The sequence below is a fragment of the Chelmon rostratus genome, chromosome 15, assembly GCF_017976325.1.
Source record: "Chelmon rostratus isolate fCheRos1 chromosome 15, fCheRos1.pri, whole genome shotgun sequence".
Taxonomy (NCBI): Eukaryota; Metazoa; Chordata; class Actinopteri; order Chaetodontiformes; family Chaetodontidae; genus Chelmon; species Chelmon rostratus.
The window spans coordinates 12,096,695-12,119,642 of NC_055672.1; the positions used below are offsets into that span (position 1 = coordinate 12,096,695).

Consider the following 22,948-nt stretch of genomic DNA (forward strand, 5'->3'; position numbering starts at 1 on the left):
AGGGCACCAGTATGCAAGAAGGTTGTGATGCATTTAAGGTGAAACAGTTCCAAACTGGTGAGATTAAAATTGTTTCATTATGTGACTCAAATTTAAAGTATAACCACTACACCTCTGTAATGAAAACACACAAGAAACTATGGACTATTAATGCATTTAGAGGCACATATAGGCCAACCTATTTTCAAGCATGTGTAGGGAAACCTATATGGCACTGCACTGTGTTTTCTCCACTTGAAGGCCTCCTTAGAGGTTACTTTATCATGTTTTCTTGACAATGTGCCACCCTTGAAGACAATTCATTATATTTATCTACACTTGAATTCGGGTACCCCAGTGGGCACTTTAGCACTCTCATTTAAGCTATATACTAGCTACCAGCCAGTTAGCTTCTCATATATACTGTGGCTGAAAGAAGAGAAGAAAAACAAGAAAGGAGAATGATAGAAAATCAAAAGGCTCTCGGAGGAAAGGTGAGAAGGTCAACAAGTTAAAATGTATGCTTTCTTGTCAAAAGTTAGCGAAGCATAAAGACTGGAAACAGGGCCCGGTTTTGGGCAACAAAATCCACCTCCCAGCACCTCTGAATGCTATTTATTAATGTTATATATTGGTTGTTTTATTTGTACAAAAAGTGAAAGTAAAAAAGTAAAAAAAATACTGTTTATTGTGTAAAAACACTTAGCATACCTTATTTCCCCTCCAAGAAAAAGTCTGACATAATTAATGTTACTCCTCAGTCAAATGTAATTTTCTTTTACATATTTTTGTGTGAATTAAACAAATGAGATGTAACGTCTTAATTAGTGAGCTTTACATTAACTGGTAGGTGTAATTTGTTACTTTTGGACAGAGCCATGCTAGCTGTTTTCCCATTATGCTAAACTAATCTGAGCTCATGCTAACGTAATGGCCGCCCGGCAGGCGTCTTCTAGCTAGCTAATTCACAGCAAGACAATTCAGTATCATTTTGCTCAAAATAATGCTTCTTTGTGTAGCCTAATAATTTAGTCTTCAAACGTAGTCAAAATCCGAAGAGTACAAACAATTAGCTTCCTAACATTAGCTAATTTTCCCTCAGAGACAGTCCAGCACATACTTAACATCAACCTAAAAGGTTAATCTTTTTTACACTTTCACACATTTTCATATGGATTAAACAAACAACATATAACATTTTAATTAGTGAGTTTTACATGAGCTGGTAGGTGTAATTTGTTAATTTTGGATCCTTGTGCTGAACTAATCGCAGCTAATGCTAACCTAAGCGCTTCTTATTTAACATAAAATAACTGAAAAGCAATCAAACTTCTCATCTTATTAGATAACTCACAGCAATAAAGTAAGAGTGATGATCAAAATGCTGATTATTAATTTAACAATTTAGGATTATTTTGGTCAAAATGCTGCTTTTCTAATCCTAATTGTAACTAATAATTTAGTCTTCAATCCTGACTCTTGCTGTCCAAAGCATTATCACCTGCTTCCATGTCAATTAGTCTGAAGGTTACTGAAAAAACCTGGTTCCAGAAAAACCTCTAAGGCTAAAAGCAAGTGGATTTGCCCTGGAAATAAGAAGCAAGTGGCCATCCTGTGAAACATCTTTTTACTTTCTTTAGCAGTGATTCAAGCTGACCATATGGGTGTTTTTCTCTGAGTGTATCCTCCATCTGAGTTTTGGCAGGACAGAGTCGTTGTGTCATATTTCTCCTCCTTCCCCATCCTTCCCTCTACTGGTCGTCCACAGCTCTCCGCCCATCAGAGTATTGGCAGTGCGCGGCGCACGGCGCACGGCGTGGACTTGGAGATGTCTTGGCAGCGTTACGCACGACGACACGATAAACGCCGAAGCCTCCAGCAGAAGGAGAGCACACTCTGAAGCTCAACCGGACTGACTTTAAACTTTTAATTCGGATAGCACTTCTTTCGCAGCCTCCTCAAGATATTTGTCTTATCTCCTCCTGTCGGCGGATGAGACTCAGACCACCTCTTAGGAGCAGCGGCAGCAGCGGGTCTGGATGACTTCTCCTCCTTTTTTCCTCGGGTCACGGTGACTATATAGGAATGGGACCGATATAAGCAGCTCGGGGAGACAACAAACTCTACAGAGCAGCCGTTTTTTTTTAGAGATCCCAAAAAGAGAGGATGATCCCGCCGGCCAACATGATTCAGGACGAAAGTGGGGGCAAACAGGACGAACGGGACCACAATGAGACACCCAAATCCCCGACGGCGAACGCCAGCCAGCAGGAAACCAAGGTAGGATTGTCCTGTTATTATTTAGTTTTTACCATCACCGCGGAAAGACAGATATACAGTGGGATAGCTCCGTACATCACTCCAACTCTTATTAATAGAGCAGGATAAACAAACTTCTATCAACATGACCATAAAAAAGACTCAACAGGGATCAGCTCCCAAGAAGAGCAACATGTTTTAAACTGTCACTTTTTTAACACTGACTCACACACTGTTTAGCCTTTTATAACAGCTTAAACAGTCTGATCCTTATTAAAAATTAGGAGGATACCATACAACAGAATACTTGAGAGATGTCATCAGCTGTACAAATAGGACAGGAAACACTAACATAATGTTTCAAGTGCAACAAAGAGTCCCTACAGGCTCATTTTTAGTGCAGTAGGTCGGAATACCATTAGAATAACATCATGATACCTTACCATGCAAGAAAACAACCTTTAGATGAAGAAGAGATGAGTTTTAGCTTGCTATAGAGCAACGGAAATACACTTAGATCCTTATGACTTTTTTTTCCTTTAGGTAAGAGTCTACTAATATCTAACAGGGATCATGGCATTTAAAATCATTGTTGCTAGATCAATGAGGATGAAAAGGCTGTATGAAGCTCTCGGATTGCTTACAAACAGGTTCATGGTGTGCTGTAGTGGAAAAGATAGTGATATGGTTATTATGCGTATATCCATAGAGAGTAAGTGGCATATGGGTTTGTGCTTTCTACTTGCGGCTGATGTAGGAAAGTAGGCTGTGTGATAGAGATCCACAGCTGCCTCAGGCGTTTTGCCATCTATGTGGGCCACATGTTGCCCAGACTACTACAATTAGCAGTAAAACATTGCACTAGTCACAGCAGCTCTCATGTCCTGTCTCCAATGCTCCTGTACAGGACAGGAGACTTTCTCTTATTTTATCTGTTTTTTTTTATATAAGGCTTTTCGCATTTGTATGATAAGACCTCGGCCAGTTTTCTCTTTCATCTGGGTTGACTCTGTTGCATTGTATTTTTTTAAGGCATGTGGGCTCTTACTTTGGCACGTTTTGTCACTGGGTATTTCAAGAGACTCCTGGCTGACTTCTCACTTAATGTTAAAGCTTCTGCCAAGCAACGTCACTCATTCCCAATATCTCATTGTCCCCGAACACCTCAGAAAGACAAAAAAGTGATTAAAGAAAGTGTTTAATCTTTCGCACAGACAGGATAAGTAGAATAAGTTTACAATCACTAAGTAAAGCTGTGTTTGTGTTTTTATTCCTCCTTTAAGAATACTGTGAGGCCTGAACATCACAAGCGCAAGGTGAGCCTCCACTCTTGTGCAAACTGTAGCCTACTGCTGATTTTAGTCCATCATAACATAACAGCATACCTGCATGTATATGGAGGTAAAAGTTGTTTCACATTACAACTTTTACTGCTTTTTAAGGTTGATCACTTAGTGGAGTCAATGCCACAAAAGGTTTAACTCATCATCACCCATATTTGTAGAGCACACTCTTTGTTCTGAGGCTGCATCAGGGAATGTATTTATTTATAGTGGTTTGATATATAATCTTATGTGATCACTGACTTTTTTAGTTTGTTTTGCATTACCCAGTCCAGCCCCCAGTAACCCTCCCTGCTTCATGGTAGAACACAGCTCTTGTACATTTGGTGCCATCAAACACAGCATGAGCTCCTCGATGCATGCACACGTTCCCTCACTTTGATGATTGGAGAGATCTTTATTTATTACGACTGTCTTCTATTTTAAACATATCAAACCACCTCACAGGAACGAAGTGTAGTATCCTTTACTATCACAGCTTTTGTAAATACAGTAGAACACATGTAGAATTTACAGAAAAAAATTGCTCAATCAATTAGTTGTAGTTATCTCGAACCAGCTGCATCAACATGCTTGTTGTGTTTTACCATCGTTTTTCTTTTCAGGGTGTACGAAAGCCATGCAAGCGAAGAACTGGAAGAGGTTGCAGTAGAATGTGTGTGCTGTATGTTCATGTCTGTTAGTGTGTGAATGTGTGTGTGGGTGGTAATGGTAGAGAAAGGGTCCAAATTGATTGTTTCCAGAGTGACCCCAGAGAACTGATTGATCTTCGCCACACCAAAGCTGCAGTGATAAGCTCTCTAAACAATTTGCTCAGGCATGTTAGCCAAAAATACCAGCAGCTAACAATGCATGTATGTTTATTAACCTTATTGTTTTGTAGTTTAAGTCTGGGATTTAATAATAATATGCCGCCTCAGAATCTGTTGATGTAAACTGCGTCTCTGTGTGCATAGCTAATACAGTAATAAACTTCGAAGAGGACGGATCAACCTTGAGCACCCAGCAGAAACAGTAACTACCCACAGGTGTTTACCTGTTTACAGTTACACATTCAGCTGTGCAGTGTGTGTTAGTATATAAGGGATCATTAGGACTCCTTCCCTACTCATCAATTACTTAAAACCGAATCCATTTCTTCAATCAGAGACCTGCAGCAACACACCAGCCAGAAACCAGACCCATAAAATCACATTATAGTAGCTTAGAGATTCTTTATTACGTGTTTGAGTCCAGAATTAAGTGGTTACACAGAGGAGGAAGTACACACTGAGAGGTTAAATGAGGAGCTGTCAGTATCGAGTGTTATGAATAGCATTACTGTAAAAGAGGAGACTAATGAGATTGATAGAAGCTGTGGCCAGAAACGGCAGCACAGCGTGTGAGAAATAGTGTTGACGTGATGCATCGCCCTAAACAGGAAATCACATTACCTTCCAGGTAGGGAACCTCGAAGGTTTTCCACTGAGCAGTGATAAGTTGCCCCGAGCAGTGGTCTTTTATCGGCCACTGAGACATTTGCCCGAAGGTTTTAGAGACTAAGCTTGTAATTTATTTTGGCTATAACAGGAATTGATTTACCTCCCATCTCTCTCTGTTGCTCTGAATTTTCCTCTCTCTCCTCTGTCCTCATTTATCCTATTCTTTTTCTCTCCCTCGCTCCATTTTTCAACTCTTTTTCTCTCTTTTCAGCTGCAGAGACTCAAGCGCTCTTTGTCCTTCAAGACCAAGAGCATCCGCAGCAAGAGCGCAGACAACTTCTTCCGAACCAGCAGCGACAACAAGACGGAGCTGCTCTCTGATGTGAGCAGCAGCACGGGCCATCTCTGCAACATCGGGATGGCCCCGCCGCACACCACCAACCTCCCCATCCCTCCGGTCCCGCCAGCCATTCCCAGCGCTCCTCCTCCCACATCACGCTCACAGTCACGCAACCCGCTGCAGGTAGACTCAGCGGGACACTGCTTCATGGAGCACATCTTCAAGAAACCCACGTTCTGTGACGTCTGCAACCACATGATCGTAGGTATGGTTACACCCCCCCCCCCTCATTAGTGTGATGAGAATATGAAAGAAAGCACGGTGACAGGATCGCAACAGAAAGCAAGATTAAAAAAAATCATGCACATCATCTAATGAACTTTGCAATCACAGCATTGAGCATAACCTTTTCATAATGAGTCCTTCATCAGCTTATCTTTCAAGATAAACCGATGAAGGTATAAGTAAACCTTTTCCGTCATCAGACTTAAAATTAGAGAGTAATAAATATGCAATAATATGCACATTTGGTATGGAGACAGCAGAATGTAAGAGGTTATAGTCTCCTAAAGCACCTCAGACAGTTCACCACCCGACACTGAGCATTCAACTTGACCTGCTGACATGTGACCAAAGTATCTCCATCCCCCTTTTTCGCACGCTGAGCCAAATCCCTCCATCTGTCCGCTGGGATGTCAGATAGCCAACAACAGCCATGCCAGCTCCTCTACCTGTTCTCCCCTTACCAGATGTTGCGGTTGCTCCCCCTTGTTAGCCATCAGTACTGAGAGACCACTAAGTCTTTGTATCTCTGGGCCTCTGCAGCATGATAATGACAAGGGCTGCCTGTGCCATCTGCTCAGCAAGCCCCTGACAAACGTTTGGTAGCAGGTAAGAAATGTCAGACTGGTGGGAATGTAGGCAGTTCAAAGACGTGCATATGAATGTGCACATGTAACACCAATATTTTATCAATTACAAACAGTCTTGCGTAATTGTGTTCACCCTTGCTGCTCTCATCAGCACCAAACAGCAGACAAAGTTAGCGACTAGCAGGTGGACGTAGCTGAGCAGCTAAAGAGCCAGATATTTCCCACAGGAGGTGGTGAAGAGCAAAGCCGAGTAAATATTAGACATAGAGTCTCAACTCTAAATGAATAATAATGTCACTCTGTATCTGCTGGATGTGTACGTAAGTAAATGTTTGCTAACAAATTCATCATATCGCTAAAATAATGATAACATGTCAACAGTGTGTTTAACAGCTGATTTATGATTCCCCCAAGTGGACAAAGAAATGGTTCAATCAGGTTTAATGTGCTGTGTTGAATAAGTGCACCATAGCATTATCTTCTTTAGAAACTCAGATTTCTTGTAATTTCTGGCATCAACATGGTCACATTAGGATGGAGGACACCAACAAATCGACTTGCTATCAACAAATTGTACTGGTCATCAAAAATCCAAGCTGGCTTTGAATGTATGACCACTTCAGTAAAACTCATTCCACCATAAAACATACTTCTACATGTTTACAACCACTGCTGCTCACACTGGTCTGTTTAATGTGGCCAAAGCTTTGAATTGGCCTCTGGTGGTCTGTTAATAATGAAAGTGTGATGTCAGGCCTGCCTGGCCCTGTGATAGGTGGTGGGCCCTCTGGTGCACTCGTGAAAAAAGATACTGGCCTCTTCTTCATTTGTCCTGCTTTAATGAGAACACAGCATGGTCAGCAGCAGAGAGAGAGAGAGAGTGGAGCATGGCTGCCTCTCTCTGTTTGTGTGTGTGTGTGTGCGTGCATAACAAGCTGTGATGGTGCTGTCAAAGTCTGACTCAGTGTCCCGGAGTCAAAGAGCAGCACACAAGAGAGAGAGAGAGAGAGAGACATAGTGGTGGGGGGGGGGGGACTCAAAATGAGAGTACAAGCATACGTTGATTATCAAATGCTAATGCCCATTTATGACAAATAGTGCATCATCATTTATTTAAGTAATTATTGTCAAAGTGGTGGACAAGGTTCTGTGGGGTGGAAAATACTTGGAATTGAATGTATATGAGTGCACAGCAAACTCCACTAAACTAAATCCACATTTGTACATTTCTGTGCACAAAATCATAATGTTGGTTCTCTCAAATCCACAAAAAGTGTTGTCAGTACAGATTTTCATTCATGCATTTATCAGTCTCATCCTGTGGATGCATATCCAATCAGACACACAGATCTTTGTATAAGATCTTTAGAAAGATACCACTTAGACCACTTAGAATACCACTTAGTAGATTCAGCCAAAGTAGCTAGAGCAAAGAGTACACTGTAGCGAATTTCTGTAAATCTACGGTGAATTTACAACAGTATCTTACTGTTTTTTTTATAATAATTGTAAAATACTGTTAAATATTCATTCACATAATGTAAATTAACAGTTAATGCTTAGTTAAGAATAACAAACTGTAATTTAACAGTATAAAACAGTATTTTCTGTCAAGCGGTGGAGAGGCACCACATTCCTCACAAGTCTTGTCATGATCCATCAGCATCTTACTGATAATTGTGGACTTGTGTTTCTGTTTTGATGATAACACTTCTCTATTAATCAAACTTTTCACATTACTCAAGTCATTTTTGAGTGACAACATGTGACAGGATATTCCTGAACCTGACTTTGGACAGCACAGCTTCTTCATCATTCCGAGCAGTCCATGTGGACTTCAACCAAAGAGGTAAAGTTATTTTTATCTCCAAAAACTGTCACTGTCCAGCATTGTTTTGTCTGCATGATTATTGCACAGTTGACTTTATGAATAATAGCCTATTTCATTAGGTCTGTTTCACCTGGTCAGGCTGCTAAAATTAGCAAAGCTAGCTCTGTATCTTAGCAAGTCTGAACTCAGTTAGCTAATGTTAGCAAACTGGTGTTTCTGACCTTTGTAAGGTGTGTTAGCATCTTATCACTTTCTCATTTCATTTCATCTTAAGAGTTCTTACAAATATAGGCCAGCCTATTAACAGTACATCAGGTACCAGTACCTCCCTCCATTAGTCTGTTTCACATTTTTATATTTTATCAGTGACGTTGTGTTGCTAAACTTTTGTTTGTTTGTTTTACAGGCGCTCGTCATCGGTGATGGAGGATACCAGCCAGATGCTGCAGTCAAGTACTCTCACTGTTCGCTCTGTCTTTCTCCTTCTCTTCTCTTTCTCCACTTTCACTGTTACTGTTCACATCTACATGTGCAAAAGACTTGTTTACAAGCTAAACTGTTCTGTTACACTGCTCTTCATGCTATTTTAATTCAATGTTACACTGTTCTTGATGCTATTTTAATGCAGTGTCTGGAGTTATGCTTATTAGTAAAGCCTGTCATTAAGGATTTTGTTACTATGTACAGTTTCCTCTAAATAGGTAATGAAATACCTTTTCTTTTTGTAATTCAAATGTTGTAAATGTTATTAGTATTGCAAAGTCTGTGGGGGGTTTGTATTAAAGTACAGCAATGTTATGGAATATATATTATCTTGTGTTTTATACCTGGGGTTCTCAAACTTACTAATTAAAGGTCTGATATGATTTTTATTCAAGGCCAGAGTTCAGGAATGATTGACAATAACATTTAACCATTTTATCACCGCGAACCGGTCAAGATTGTTTATATTGTAAATATAATAATAAACGTAAATACACTGTGTATTCGTATGCAACTTTATTAGCATATTCCTCGTAACATTGCGCCAACAACAAAGAAACTTTCCAAACACGTCTGTTTTTTACTCATTTTGCTAGCTTGTGGGTTAAATTTGACCGTGATGTAACCGTGAGAATTCAGTCATTTTTCAAAATATGAGATCGCTTAGACTCAGATAATAAATAAAACGGAAATAATTAATTATTTCTTGTGCAGCCCAGTACCAATTTATCCACAGACCTCCTGTTCAGCTTTTGCAACATATTGACCACCACACATGAATTGTTTAACATCATCAAACGCTTTCGCAATAGAACCAAGAATTTCTGTTAACACTCATTGAATAATGAGTCAACACCTCATGTGTCTGACTCTGATTTGACACGACTGTGAACAGGTGATGGCGATGATTGAGAACACCTGTGTGGATGCTGGGCAGAACCTCAAGGAAGAGGGATGTTAATAAGCATTACATTCCCAGTTTACTAAGAAGCGCATTTAGCATGCATGTTTAACCTTTATTTATTCCAAGGTTACTCTTGCTCCTGTTGTGTTTCATGTTTTTTTTCTCATTCATTACATTGGCTAAATGCAATATGCAGCATGCAGCTCATGAAAGCAAGCGTGCTTGTTGTGAAACTCACAGTGAATTAGCTTCACTGGTGCATAAAAATGTTGTGAACGCTAATGCTGAGGTATTGATCGCAGGTCCCTCCTGCAAATGGCTTATTAAATAAACGTCTATGTGAGTGTATGGGAGGGTTATTTGCGGGTGGTAGAAGGTGAAATATAATTTGCAGGACAGACTTACTAAAATATTCACAGCTGTTAGGTTGTGAATTTATGCAAAACACAAAGAGCTTCAAGGAATATACTTTGCACAGCAAAAAAAAAAAAAACTTAAAGGATCTTGTATGACAGATATACTGTATGCAGATGACAAATGCAGTCATTTAAGATAATATTACAAAATATCACTGTCAGTCAGTAATCACTAACATCCTGCAACAATCTTTAGGGGTTGGACAGTAATTTACTTTCATGATCTCTTCAACACGTCAAATCAAGGCATCCAAATTCCTGGATTATGAATATGATGTTCATCACCAATGATGCAGTAATCTCGCTTGATTAACATCCACAAGTCTGTGCTATGAAATCCCTGAGATATGCATGACAGGTTTGGTTGCCCTCAGAGAGAAGTTAATCCGGGGTTAGAGGTCAAGATTGGGTACTATACAAGCACCGCTGTGGTGCTAACTGAGGCTTTACTATTCCCTCCCTGCGTTAACACACACACGATGCACAAAAGTGTCAGAAACACACACTCTCAGTGTGTAAGAGGCGTATACAAGCGGGTGTCAGATGTGTTTTCTCTCTTTCTGTCAACAAGATGCAACAGCCACGTGTTGTGAGGACTTATCCGTTCCAGCATCACAGTCGATGGATGACATTGTCTGCCATGTCTTGAAAATGTCTCTCACGCCAGTACTCCATTAAAAGAAAAAAAAAAGCATTATAAAATGTCAAACTGGACGGGTGCCAACGGGGAAAATGCCATCTGAAAAAAAAGTCAGATCATGAAAAGTTTAAAGAAAGTGCTATTTATGGAGGTGCTGACATATTCGAGTTTAAACCTTGACTCAAACTACATATAGCTACTTTTAGCCGTGCTAGCGACATTTATTGATGGCAGAGTCTGTTGGTCCACCACTTAAGTCGAGACTGAAATATCTCCACAAATACTTTATGGATTGCCATGAAATTTTGTGCAGACATTCATGGTCCCCAGAGACTTTTCCTCCACTTCCACCATGAGGTCTTGTGCGAAATGTCTCAATGGATTGTCATGGAATTTGGTACATTTAAATTTAAAATTTTATTTAAAATCTAATGACATTCCCAACAGTCTGAGCTGTACTTTGTGTTTATTGCTAATTAGCACATGTTAACATGCTTAAAGGTTAGCCTAAGATGGTAAACATAATGAACATTATACTTGCAAAACATCTGGTTGTTTTCATTGCGAAAATGTTAGCAAGCTAATGTTAACTTTAGCGCAAAGCACAGCTGTACCTAAGTACAGCCTCACGAAGACACAAGCATGGCTGTAGGTTCTTGTCTTGTTCAGATTTAACCTGTTTTAAGGAAAATTTAAATCTGCACCGCGAGAGAACCATACACATATGGTACCTCTGAAAGATAACTCGATAGAAATAGTTGGGCCTCTAAACCCTCTCATTTGGGCCAGAGATTGTCAGATAAACACACACCTCCCAAACAGATTGCAAATGCATGCATAAAAAAACGTATTTACTTAATTCTCAAGATGGGGAAATGGATTTTTCAGTGGTAACACAAATCAAATGGCTGTGGGAGAAACTAATTAACGCCTGCAAATAAACCAAAGAATGGCGCTCAGGTCAGTGTTTTGGAGGAGCTTACGAGGAAGAGAAGGTGGAGGAGTTATTGTCACGATGAAGGTTATTTGCACAGGAAATCAGGAGGCGTGAAGTGAGAACAGCTTAATGGATCAATGTGTGGCTATTGTGTGGAGAGTGTGCAGCATGAGAGATACTGTAGGGAGGAAGAGTGGGAAATTGCGGGAGAAAGAGTGTGTGGGAAAAAAATAAGAGGCGAGTTGAAGGAGTCTTAGTGTGTTAGTGTAGTGTGAATGAATAGTGGGCTTTCAGGCCAGAGTAGACAAGAAAGCTCAAATGCCAGAGAGAGCAGCACTGTCACTCAGTCTCCTCACAGCTGTGAAGTCTTTGGGCCCCGTCAGGCACGGCATTATACAGGGGCTAGGGGGTCTTACAGCCATGTCACAAATCTGCTGAGCCCCAGCCTACACACATTTTTGCAATAGAGATGTCATCGCTAAGATTGTGATGATAGCAGCTCATGTTGGCTGCATTGTGGCTGTTATTCCTTCTATTTCTGACCTTGTGACAAACATTTATTACGTAACATTAGAACCAGTGCAGAACAGGGTGCACGTTTATCATTAGCCTACAAGTTATTATTGTTTGCAACTGAAATGTAATCCATGAGATTGTGATTGTAGCCAGTTCAGCTGTAGGCTAAATGCGCTGCACTTCTCATTGTGGCTGCACTTTGGATATCAGTAATTTGATTTCTTAGGTTGTGATGCTATTTCTTACGAAACATTATTACCAATGCAGAGTCTGCACTTCTTGACACATTTTGAATGTGTTGTGTTGTCATTAATTGTGGCCTCTTTGGGTGCTACCTTGTGCTGAAGTCTCTCACCTTTGCACGTGAAAGACAATTTTGTCATTGCCTCGTGGTCACTTGTACTTGTTCGGTCCACTGTTTTGTTGAATATTCTTTGGCCAAGCTCAATGAAAAACTACATTTGTTTCTAATGTGCTGTGTGCAATATCTATTTTTAGTAAAAAACAAGAACTTATTCTTACTGCCCCACATATTCATCAAGCTCCCCCTTGCAAAGGGGAAATCCTGGCATCGGGTAGAGAACCTGTACTTTTCTCTGAGCCTGCAGGAAAGAAAATCACTGAAGGAAGACAACAATGTCTGTTTCTTGTGTCAGCCTGCTGAAGCACAGTGCTTCCTCCCCTTCTTCACTGTTACATTTACCATGGATGGACTGAGTCCGCTCAGACAAGCAGCTTTCCTTCCCCCGTGCGTTGGGAGATACGGACAAGAACTTTGGACAGGCTGTTTTAAGAGAAATTGTTTGCTGACCTGAAGGAGGATGAAACGCCAAGTGCTCATTAAACAACATCATGAGTTGACCTGATTTAGAGCGACCTAAAAATTGGTACAGGTTGTGCTCATTGCCTCTGCTGCTGCTGCTGTTGTTGTGGTGATCTGTGGCTCACCGATGAGGGTTCAGGCCGGGATCACATTTCTCTTGGTTTCCATCTCAGGTTAACTTAGTCTCCTCCAGCTCTGTGTCGGTGAGGCTCAGCCAAGCAACACAAGAGCTTTAAATGGGGAATAGAGTTCCAGTTTTCCACCCATTATTGAGATTCAAGTGCCTGTCACCACTGCCCAGCTCCAGACAGCCTATACACCAGTTCAGATTACAGCACGTGAAGAGCGAGCAGAGATTCCACCCCCCCTTTTGGCTAAGTAAACTACACATGAGGGGCTTTGTACCTCAAGTACACAGTAACCTGTGTTTGCTGTCTTGTTCGGGGATCAAGTGTTCCGCTTGGTTTCACATTTACAGTAATGTTACCCCTGCTCGCTGAACCTCTTCACCCTGCTCATCAAACTGAATATTTTTGAGGATAATACAGACTGAAATCCTGACTTTATTTGCTCGCCACAATGCACACACACACATACACAAAAAAACAAACATACACAACATGACAACCTTGAGCTAACTTGACAATCTTTCAGAGATCAAAGCTGGATTGGTCTCATATTCTCCCTGCACTCTCAAAGCCCACTGAAGTACTGCTGATCAATGAATCCTCTGAATGTCCATATTTTCACATGCAGGGTGTGAGCCAGAGCTGGGCACGTGCTTATTGATTAATCAATAAAGAGCCAGAAGTGCACAGCTGCCAGACTACAACTAATAACAGCACAGAGGCGTTGTGATACTCTCCTCTCTTGTTTATGTGCAATGGCTGTCAGATGACACTTTTATGTAAAACACTTAAAAGTTATACAGTCTCCACTTACAACCAAAAGATGATGAGTTCACATTTTCATGTGATTTTATGCCACATGCTTCCACAGTGCAGGGCTCAACACTGCAGGGCTCAGCACTAACTTTTAAAAGTAGTTTCCAGGCTGGCGACCGAAGGCCAAAAATTTCTCTAAATGGTTGCCAGTGGCAACTTGGCAACCGTTACCGTCGAGCTCTGACAGTGAAGTAGCAGCTGTCTCGTAGCTTAACTGCTAAGTCAAAGTTTAGCTCAGTCGGCCAAACTTATTAACATTTTAATAATGACTATTTACAGAGTTAATATTTGATGTTAAGATCTGGACACGCAGAGCAGAGACTGGGGCGTGATGAAAGCTTCCTCCCTGAGTCTCAAACCCTACAGGTGGATGCTGGAAATGCTCATGAAAAGGTATATGAAGTTAATTTTTCTTCCCTGAGCAGGAAAACAGCCCATGATGCTTCAGGGTCTAGACAGTAATCCTTTAAATCTTTAAAAGTTAGGAAGCTTTTGACAAACAGGTGAGCTTGAGCTATTTACCTGTTTAATCCAGTGACGACCTTAAATTGGATTTCCCCTTTCACTCCCCAAACATACGCATATTACCTCCTTACTGCACATTCATGCATACCTGCCTATTCATCTCTTGCTTTGTCATTATATTTCTGTCTGTCTTACTAACAGACAGACAGTGACAGAGCCCAAGCTCTTTGATCTACATTAAAGGCTGAGCTGCAATGATACAATCTGTTGTTGCCATGTGATCTTAATTCTCTGCCAACACCTTTGTCTTCACAATCTCACATCTCCACCCTAAACAAGGCTATCTCTCTCCTTTTTGTTTCCTCAGATATCTCTCTCTCCATATTCATTTGTTACTCTTTCACACACCTTTATGCACAAATGCTCACATACATGCTGAATGTTTGTGGTTGCAATGTTGCGTAACTTTGGTTCACAAATAAGTCAGATTAGTCTTAATTTATTCCAGCAACTGTGAGTCACACATTAATAAGTGTGGATGAGCTGCACACAGGCAGCAGTTTGAAATGGTTTCACATGGTGGAGATAGCACTAGTTCAGTTACAGCCACTTCAGTTTAAATGGTTTTGCAGGAGTGCATATCATGTGTCGCATTTGCTAAATTTTGTCCCTGTTAAAATGTTCCACATGTCACTTTGCAGGTTTCTCCCATTGCATGCTGGGAAAGACTCCAGGAACTCTTGCTAGGAATAAGTGTGTAAAGACAATGAATAAATGAATGAGATGTTGCTCTGAGCAACACTTTCCATTACCTCTGCCTTTTTGTGTGTAATTTGTTGTTCGCTCCTGAGCTTACTGCATTCGAGTCCAGTTCCTGACATGACAGATCTGAGCCTGTTGCCTCTTTTCTGTGTGCATATCAGGTACAACAGCCAAGCATGTGGTGTTCCTGGCGGGAAACACGGCAAAGCACGGCCTCCGCTGCAAAGCCTGCAAGATGAGCCTCCACCACAAATGTGAGAATGGAGTGGGACAGCAGCGCTGCATGGGCAAACTGGTAAGATGCATGACACAGAATAAAACAAGACATGAGACATGATGCAGACAGGACGTTCGTCTCTTTGCTGTCCACAGTTCGGGGGAGATTCTGAGCTTCAGGAATATAATCACTGATGTCATTAGCAACCAAAACAGACATATTAGAATTGGCTGTCTGACCGTTTCCCACCAGAATGTGCTTATTCAGAAATCACACTCTATGTGTGAGTGTGCTGGTACATCTGTGACCACCATCCATCCTCGTCATCGTCCTCACCATCGTTATATCATCACTCTGTCTGTCTGTGTGTTAGGTAATAGTAATGCAAAAATATTGGCCCCTCCTCATCTCCGTCAAGCTGCCATCAGCATAAACCATTACATCAGGATCAATACAATCAGCCAGAGGCAGCTTCATATCAACTATTGAAGATGTCGCACGTAATAGTTTTATGATGTGTGTTTTTTTTTAAGTAAGTCAAGCCTTGCTCACTGGTCAAATTCGGTCGTGTAAAATAATATTTGGAAGAATTATCACCTTCCTTAATTATTCAATTTTGAGCTTTTATATCACTGGCAGAGGAAATGAGATTGTGATCACAAAAAAGTTGGCAATGTTGATGAATGATAATTATACTGAATAAATAATACTCAGGCCCCAATATGCCGCCGTTAATAGCAGCCATCATTTAACTTTGGTTTCTGCCGTACAGCTACACACACTTTTGTATTTGGATGTGGTTGAGTGATGCTTCATATGAACTAGTTTTATTTGAAGCATGTTTAACACTTAAAAGTTAAGGAAATTCTTCAACTTTTTTTGGGCTTATTAACGCTTTGGAAAACCTCACTGGAAAACCTTGGTCAACCTTAAAATAAGCTGTTTTTCTTAGTTCGTGAAAAGATACAAGGTTTTTAAGACTTTATTCAGTTTTTCTTTCATTTTATCTAATTATCTGAAGTCTATGAAATGCATCTGTGAGGTAAGTTTTGACAACAGATCCATAAGATGCTTTGAATTCAGCAGTTTACTTCCCTACGTTGTTTCAAACAAGCTGTTTTTCTGCTAATCAAAAGCTCTAAATTGGAGCCCTAACTGAGCCAAAACTTTAAGCTAGAGCTGATTAGTCTATTTCAAATTCAGGTTCTACTTATCGACATAATAAAACTGCATCAAAACTACATTACTGAGTAGGACAATTTATTTTATAGTCAGTAAATCAGATTTTAAGTGTTATTACCTCACACGTCAGAGGTAATGACGCTGTACTGTAATAAACCCCCAACTAGACTGAGAGATCAAGCCTTGTTATTGTCATTGTGCATCGTTTCCCTCCTGGCAGCACACTTTCTTTCTACTTGTTATTGGGTGACGATAATTGAGATCAGGGTCTATGATGTGATTCGCAGTCATCATCGCCCCTTATCATCTGTGGACCTGCATTACAACGGAACCATTTGGCTGTGGAGTTGGGGTGGGCTGAGTGTTTTTAACGGGGAGGGTTCAGTTGCACCAGTGAAAGCCAGCGCCAAGAAAACGTTCATCGCTTCCACTCCAGAGCGAAGCAAACTGGCAGTCAGCACTGAACCGGTACTCTTTAGTCATTCACACACATCCCACACTGAACAGAGAGAGACTGTAGCTGTGTCAGGTCATTTTATGTGTGATTTTCTACCTTTCCTACCTTGTTCCTCCACAGTATTTCACTACACCCTCCCTTTTGAACATTTGGCTGGAATCGTGAAGAAATTTGGAATAAGCTGAGTTGTTAATCAGCAAGAATAAAGTGAGTATAGGCCATGTGGAGATGATATGGAAGTCAGACTGACAGTACAGGCAGGCTGTTGTGACGTGTTTCCACGGGAGGCCCGAGGGATGAGGCTTGGCGATATGATCGGCTCTCAGGAGTGGAAAATGAGGTGGAGAGGTCAAGCATAAAAAGGGAAGTTTCCCCAGTGGAGTACAGCTCTAAATTCAACTTACTCTAAACTTGGACACTTCTGCGGCCATGCTTGTTTCTCTTGGCTTGAGAACCTTTTAGCAAAGAAATCAAGTTACCTCATGCTCTGAATCTTTATAAACCATGAAACCAGTTTATCACCATCTCTTCATCAGAACTCACTGAAACAGTGACAATAAAAATACTGGTATTGAACTAACAGGCCCTGATTCATCTATGTAGTTACATAGCATGACTTTGCTTGTATGTCTTACTTCAGATAGAAAAGCTGCACTCTAAGAAGAAACTTAAATCTATGATTATCAGCAATAATCAGGTAATTATACTGTTTTTATGTTTTCAGAGACTATATAAAGGAATTAGCTTGGCAATGCTAGGGCAATATGCCACAAATGCGAATATGTCTGGAACGTCTGAGTTCATATTCCGTTTCCAAAGGGACTCATCACTGGATGCAGACCAAAATGCCTCTGGACACAATTGGATAGACCTACAACCTATCAGAGCGATGAAACGTGCCACATAGTGCTGGGCAACTGGAAAATGTAAACAGACTATAGCGTGCAGAGATGAGCTGTGATGGTGTAACATCAATACGTCTGTCAACATACAAGCATCCAGATTTTGGTGTATAAATGACTAATAAACGTTTTGGAATTGGTCCAGTTGATGGCCTCAGCCGGCAGCCACGGAGCCGGTAGCATCGTAATCCTTTGGGGGAACCTGCCTTGTCAATGCACTAATGGCTGTGATTGGTCCAACTCGGACCAGGACGGATGGGAATCTGTCTGAACAGGAGTGTCACCAGATGCATCTGCCAGACCAAAGAAAACATGAGCTTGCAGATTAGTATACTGGGGTGTCATTTCATTCATTTTTTAGTTATCCAGAGTCACACACACTTTTCTTTTTTATGCTGGTGTATACAGTTTGCAGATACAGTATGCTGATCACGAAGCTAACAAAGGCTGCCCACTCACAAGAAAAGACTTGACTTGGCCTCTCCTGACACACACAGTTTTTGTTTAGATTCAATCTCGACAGCTCTAGTCTGATTGGCTGTTTCTGGGAGATCTGCCAATCTGGATCAAACAAGATTAAAAATCAATATGCGTCAGTTAACGTGTGAGTCACTGCTCGAAACTCAGCTCTCGGTCAGTAACCAGTGAGAGCTGAGCCGCACTACAGTGCATGTAAAGCATATTACACTAAATCTGCTGCTGTGACACAATTCAGAAGGTAGTTTTACTGATTCAGAGGGCTACTTGTGATAAATGACATGAGTCATTACTTAGTTTTTCAAGAATAACATTTGTCCTGCATCTCACTAGCAAAACTGCAGTTGGTCCAGGTCACAGCATGTAGACCTGCGTTCAGCTTCATCCAGACTTATTCTCCCTATCTGTTGGTGTTCCTTTAGTTTCTGAGTGACTCTTTCATCGCATTACAGTGTGTTGACGTTTATTCAGTGATCGACAGATCGAGATCACTGACAACATTCACCGAACATATGTTCTGCCCCGATGTTTACGAAGTTTGATTTGTAGCTCAAAGTGGTTGTGTCTAAATGCTGTTATTTTTGTAGAGTATTAATAGTTACTTATTTCCCCGTTAACAAAGACTGATGTGGCAATAATCATGACAGATGAAGAGGAATGTATGACTAAATGAGCCTCCTCAGCTCCGCTATGTGTGGATGGGTACTGAATCCCCATGAAGGGGCCATCCCTCTCTCTCAAAATAAATTATTTATGGGTGTTTCAGGCTGATAACAGCTGTTTCAGACTTCCCTGATATATTTATTTATTTTTGATAAAAGTGGGTTTGGTTTTAAATCTCACCTGCACTTTGTTTGTGTCGAAACACCTGTCCATGAATGAATAATTCATTTAGACAGAGCTGCCCACTTTATGACTCTGTCTTTATATATTCATATATAGCAGTTATGACTTAAAGACACATGCTTCGTTTACTTCTGTCTCGGCATCAGTGTAGTGAGAATGAAGTCAGTGACAGCTGGCTCACTGACTGAGAGGTGTCTTTTCAACCTTTTCCCTTAATGAGTTTGCCCCTTGAAACTCTGACATCTCAGTTATTGAGATGGGCCTGAAGAGCTCAAGGGCTGCTTTTTTTAGCCGCCTCATCACGAAAAGTGTCAAATGAAGAATTAATCAGCACTGATTTGTGATGCAGATTTCACCACCTGCCACTTGACTACATGAAATGTAAACAAACAGGAAAAAAGATGCAGTCCTATGAGATTAAGGCCTGATCCTCACATTCTGTAAAGAATAGAGGTTGTTGTAATCAAGGAACATTAATCTTGTCAAAAAAACACAGCACGCTATTATTCAATGGGTCTTCTTCCAGACATAGAACACAGAGGGAAAATGCAAAAAAACTGAAGATATATATACTAAATCATGGCTGCAGCGATTGAGGAGACTTTCAATCTTTCTTCTGTCCTTAAGAAGGATTCAAAAGTAATGACCAAATATTGATTGGATAGGACGCAGGTATGAAATGGATATATAAATGATAAATGTTTGAGGGCCTTGGGAGACGGGCGGTGGACATGACTAGCAGGTAAATTAAGATCAGGTTTGTGGCGGTGGACCACCTCAACCACACTCCTGCATGTTGGGATTTTAACTGCAAGGAACAGCTACTCATTTATGATTTACAGGTGTCGTCAAGCATGCTCTTTCATTCAAAGAATAATGTGCTGAAAGTCATTTGAGTTTAGTGGGGCTGATGTTGCGCCTTGTGGGTGGTGCAGTACTGTGTCTGCACCGGGTCTGACGTCATTTTGTAAACAGAAACAGCCCCTTCGGCGTCTGTGTCCACTCCCACCCTCTGTCTGTTCTTACTCTTCAACTCTTCAGCTTCGTACTGGTCTTGCCATTGTTTTTCATGCCGCCACCTCTTTTTTAGGCTATAAGTTAGTGTTTCTTGCATTACATTCCATAATGCATGTTGTCAGCATTTTTCTCCCATCTTGCCAAAATCGAATCATTTGGTTCATTGTAGAAAAATACATGTGGATAAGTTCCTGAGTGGTTTTATGGTTTTTGTCTGGTATTCTGTCACTTACATTGTCCTTACATTACCCCAAATGAGAGAAAATCTGCAATTTTATCCAAGGTAACAGTGTGTTTCACTGGGTCACCTGTCAGTGACGTATCCCCTGTCATTGACTTAGTCAGAACAGTGGGGTGAGAAGGGAAGTGGGCGAACGTGACTAAACAGACCGTGACTAAAGCTTTAATACATTACCTCCACAGTGAACAATGCAACAAAGCTTGATGCTTCAATCCATGGATGCATATGTGTTCCACACAGTAAATCAAATTGAATGACTTTTCATCCATACTGATCATTTGACCATGAAAGTGAAGGTTGATCTTGCACATTAGACTGTTTTGACCAGCAAACATTTACTTTCTTTCTATCTGAAGTATTTATCTGACACTGTTCAGTCTCCTCAGTCTGCAGTGTGAGGTATAGTTACCGAACAGTGATGTCCGACATCCAGGCAGAACTTTCTCTCTGCAAAGTCAGTTGCGACCGGACAGAGTTCGGTGCTGTATGTCAGCGCCAGGCTGCTGCCTGTGGTGCTGCATGTCGATTTGTCTCTGACGTCTGACACCTCTCTCTTGTTTCCCTCTCTGTCTCTCCTCAGCCAAAAGGCTTTCGGCGGTACTACAGCTCTCCATTACTGATCCAGGAACAGTATGGCTGCATCAAAGAAGTCATGCCCATCGGTGAGCAGCTTAAACCTCCATGATAATTCAAGTTCTGTGTGGGATTGCACGCTCTAAAGAGAAAACTACACTCATCCACTTTTCCACTTGAGCTGTTTTATAAGATTTACCTACCTGGTTTTATAGTATTGTAAATCACCACATGGCTGTCCTGAAAGCTTAACATTTGTTTACCATCAGCTTTTATCGTGTCTTTAATTCTTGTCGAAAGCCTGTGGCAATAAGGTGGACCCTGTGTATGAGGCCTTGAGGTTTGGTACGTCGCTGGCACAGAAGGCCAAGAGGGCCAGCGGCTCTGAGTCTCCACACAGAAACTCGGTAAGAAAGGCATTAATCATGTCGAGCAGTGTTTGTTTTCACCCTGTTCACAATAAATACTGTCACTGTCTTTGTGTAAGCCCAAACACAGATAAATTGCACACACAGAAAGTTGTTTTCAGTTTTATTTGTCCTGCTTCACATCTCTTTGGTACACCATGATATGCATACACTTATGAAGTTGTTGATTATCACAGTTCAGTATTATACTTGTTATGTTTTGTCCCCCTGCAACACACATAGTGTAGCTGATGGTCTAAATAGATACTGCCACTGCCGGGCTGTAAACACTACCAATAAAGGCAGTCTGGTCCAGGCAGTGATGAAGGGAAATGTTGGTGCAAACACTCATGTTACAGCTCTGAAGATGGACTGATTGTGCAGCCACACTCTCCGGCCTCTTTTCCATCTGTGTGTGTGTGTAGTACACGAGGAAATCTGTCTTTCATAGCTTATCACTTCTAATGTAAGCTAAGCTCTATGTGCAGGCTGGATACGTGCCTCCCTATGATGACATCTGAAAGCTGTTGGGTTTGGGCCATCCTGTCCTGTCTTGTGCAGCTGTTGGTGAATGGGTGTGTGTGTGTGTGTGTCGGTGGAGGCTCACAGAGACAATGTGATCTCAACAGGGGTTATGATAATAGTTTCCAAATGCAGACTTAGAAACAGCATGGTTGCTACACTACTGTTTTCTCCAAAATAGCTGGTTAGTCTGTGGAGGCAGATGGATTTTAGCTAGTTTTGTGCCCAGAAATCCAAAAGAATCTATGTCTCTTTATTTTTTATCTGTCTATAAATCAATGTATCATTCATAAATCTGTCTATCCATCCATCCATCCATCCATGCAGACCAGTGACTTGGATAAAGTTCCAGAGGAAGTGGTGGCTCACAGCAGCAGGCAGGAGCTGTCGAGAAAGCAAAGCGATGATGGTGAGTATCCGGTGCGGTACACTGTGTGCATCTGGATCAAAGCCATGTAGTGACACAGGGAAAAAACCACACCACTGTTGCTCTTCCCACAAGAGAGTCTGAGAAGGTTGCAACATCGAATTCTCCTCCTATGAACCAGCAGATAAAATCCGTCGCTGTTTTCCACTGAACTGAACTTGCTCTTTTTTCTGTGTTGCCGTGCTCACCCTGACTCTGCTATAGAATATCTCGTAGAAAAAAGCTGAAAAAAAAACAAAACGTTTTGACCTTTCTTGAAAATCTGCACAATAGTCTCTGTAGTGAGGGGTAAGGCCAAGGCACTGACCCTATACAATCTGGTTGATTCACTTTGAGCCACAAAGGCAGAGCTACAAAGATACAAAGGTCGTCCTTGGTGTTTGAAAATGCTATTTGAAGCATGGCTACAATGCCGCTGCACTGCTTCCCTCAGAGTATGGCATCTGACCAACAAAAGAAGAGATGAATACGTTCTTAACCTGTGCTGTGTGTCAGCCACAAAACTGCTTGTCTGTTGGGGTAATGCAAAAAACTACAGTCAGTGAAGTCTTCAAATCTGGTGCAATTCGGATATTTATGACACACATAAGACGGTTTCTGATGACACCTTTGATTTAGGGCCACGGTCATTGTTTCCAATTGTTTCTAAAGCAATCTCAAAATCAAACTGGTTGACATTAAATCTGCAGAGCACATTTCTACTCTTCGAGGGAGCGGTAACAGTCATTATCCCTCGATGTTTCCA

General features: G+C 41.2%; 1 protein-coding gene across 2 annotated transcripts in view; it reads left to right on the forward strand.

Annotated features, from left to right (window-relative positions):
* Positions 1-2,145: 2,145 nt before the first annotated feature.
* stac (SH3 and cysteine rich domain) overlaps positions 2,146-22,948 on the forward strand; it is a 32,246-nt gene continuing 11,443 nt past the window's right edge. Inside the window, exons 1-7 of one of the 2 annotated variants that reach the window (XM_041954244.1) lie at positions 2,146-2,259; positions 3,522-3,554; positions 5,274-5,607; positions 15,097-15,230; positions 20,855-20,936; positions 21,148-21,254; positions 22,104-22,185. In XM_041954244.1, the coding sequence (XP_041810178.1) occupies positions 2,146-2,259; positions 3,522-3,554; positions 5,274-5,607; positions 15,097-15,230; positions 20,855-20,936; positions 21,148-21,254; positions 22,104-22,185 (886 nt within the window). The remainder of the gene's footprint in view (positions 2,260-3,521; positions 3,555-5,273; positions 5,608-15,096; positions 15,231-20,854; positions 20,937-21,147; positions 21,255-22,103; positions 22,186-22,948) is intronic. The other variant, XM_041954245.1, reaches the window with a different exon arrangement.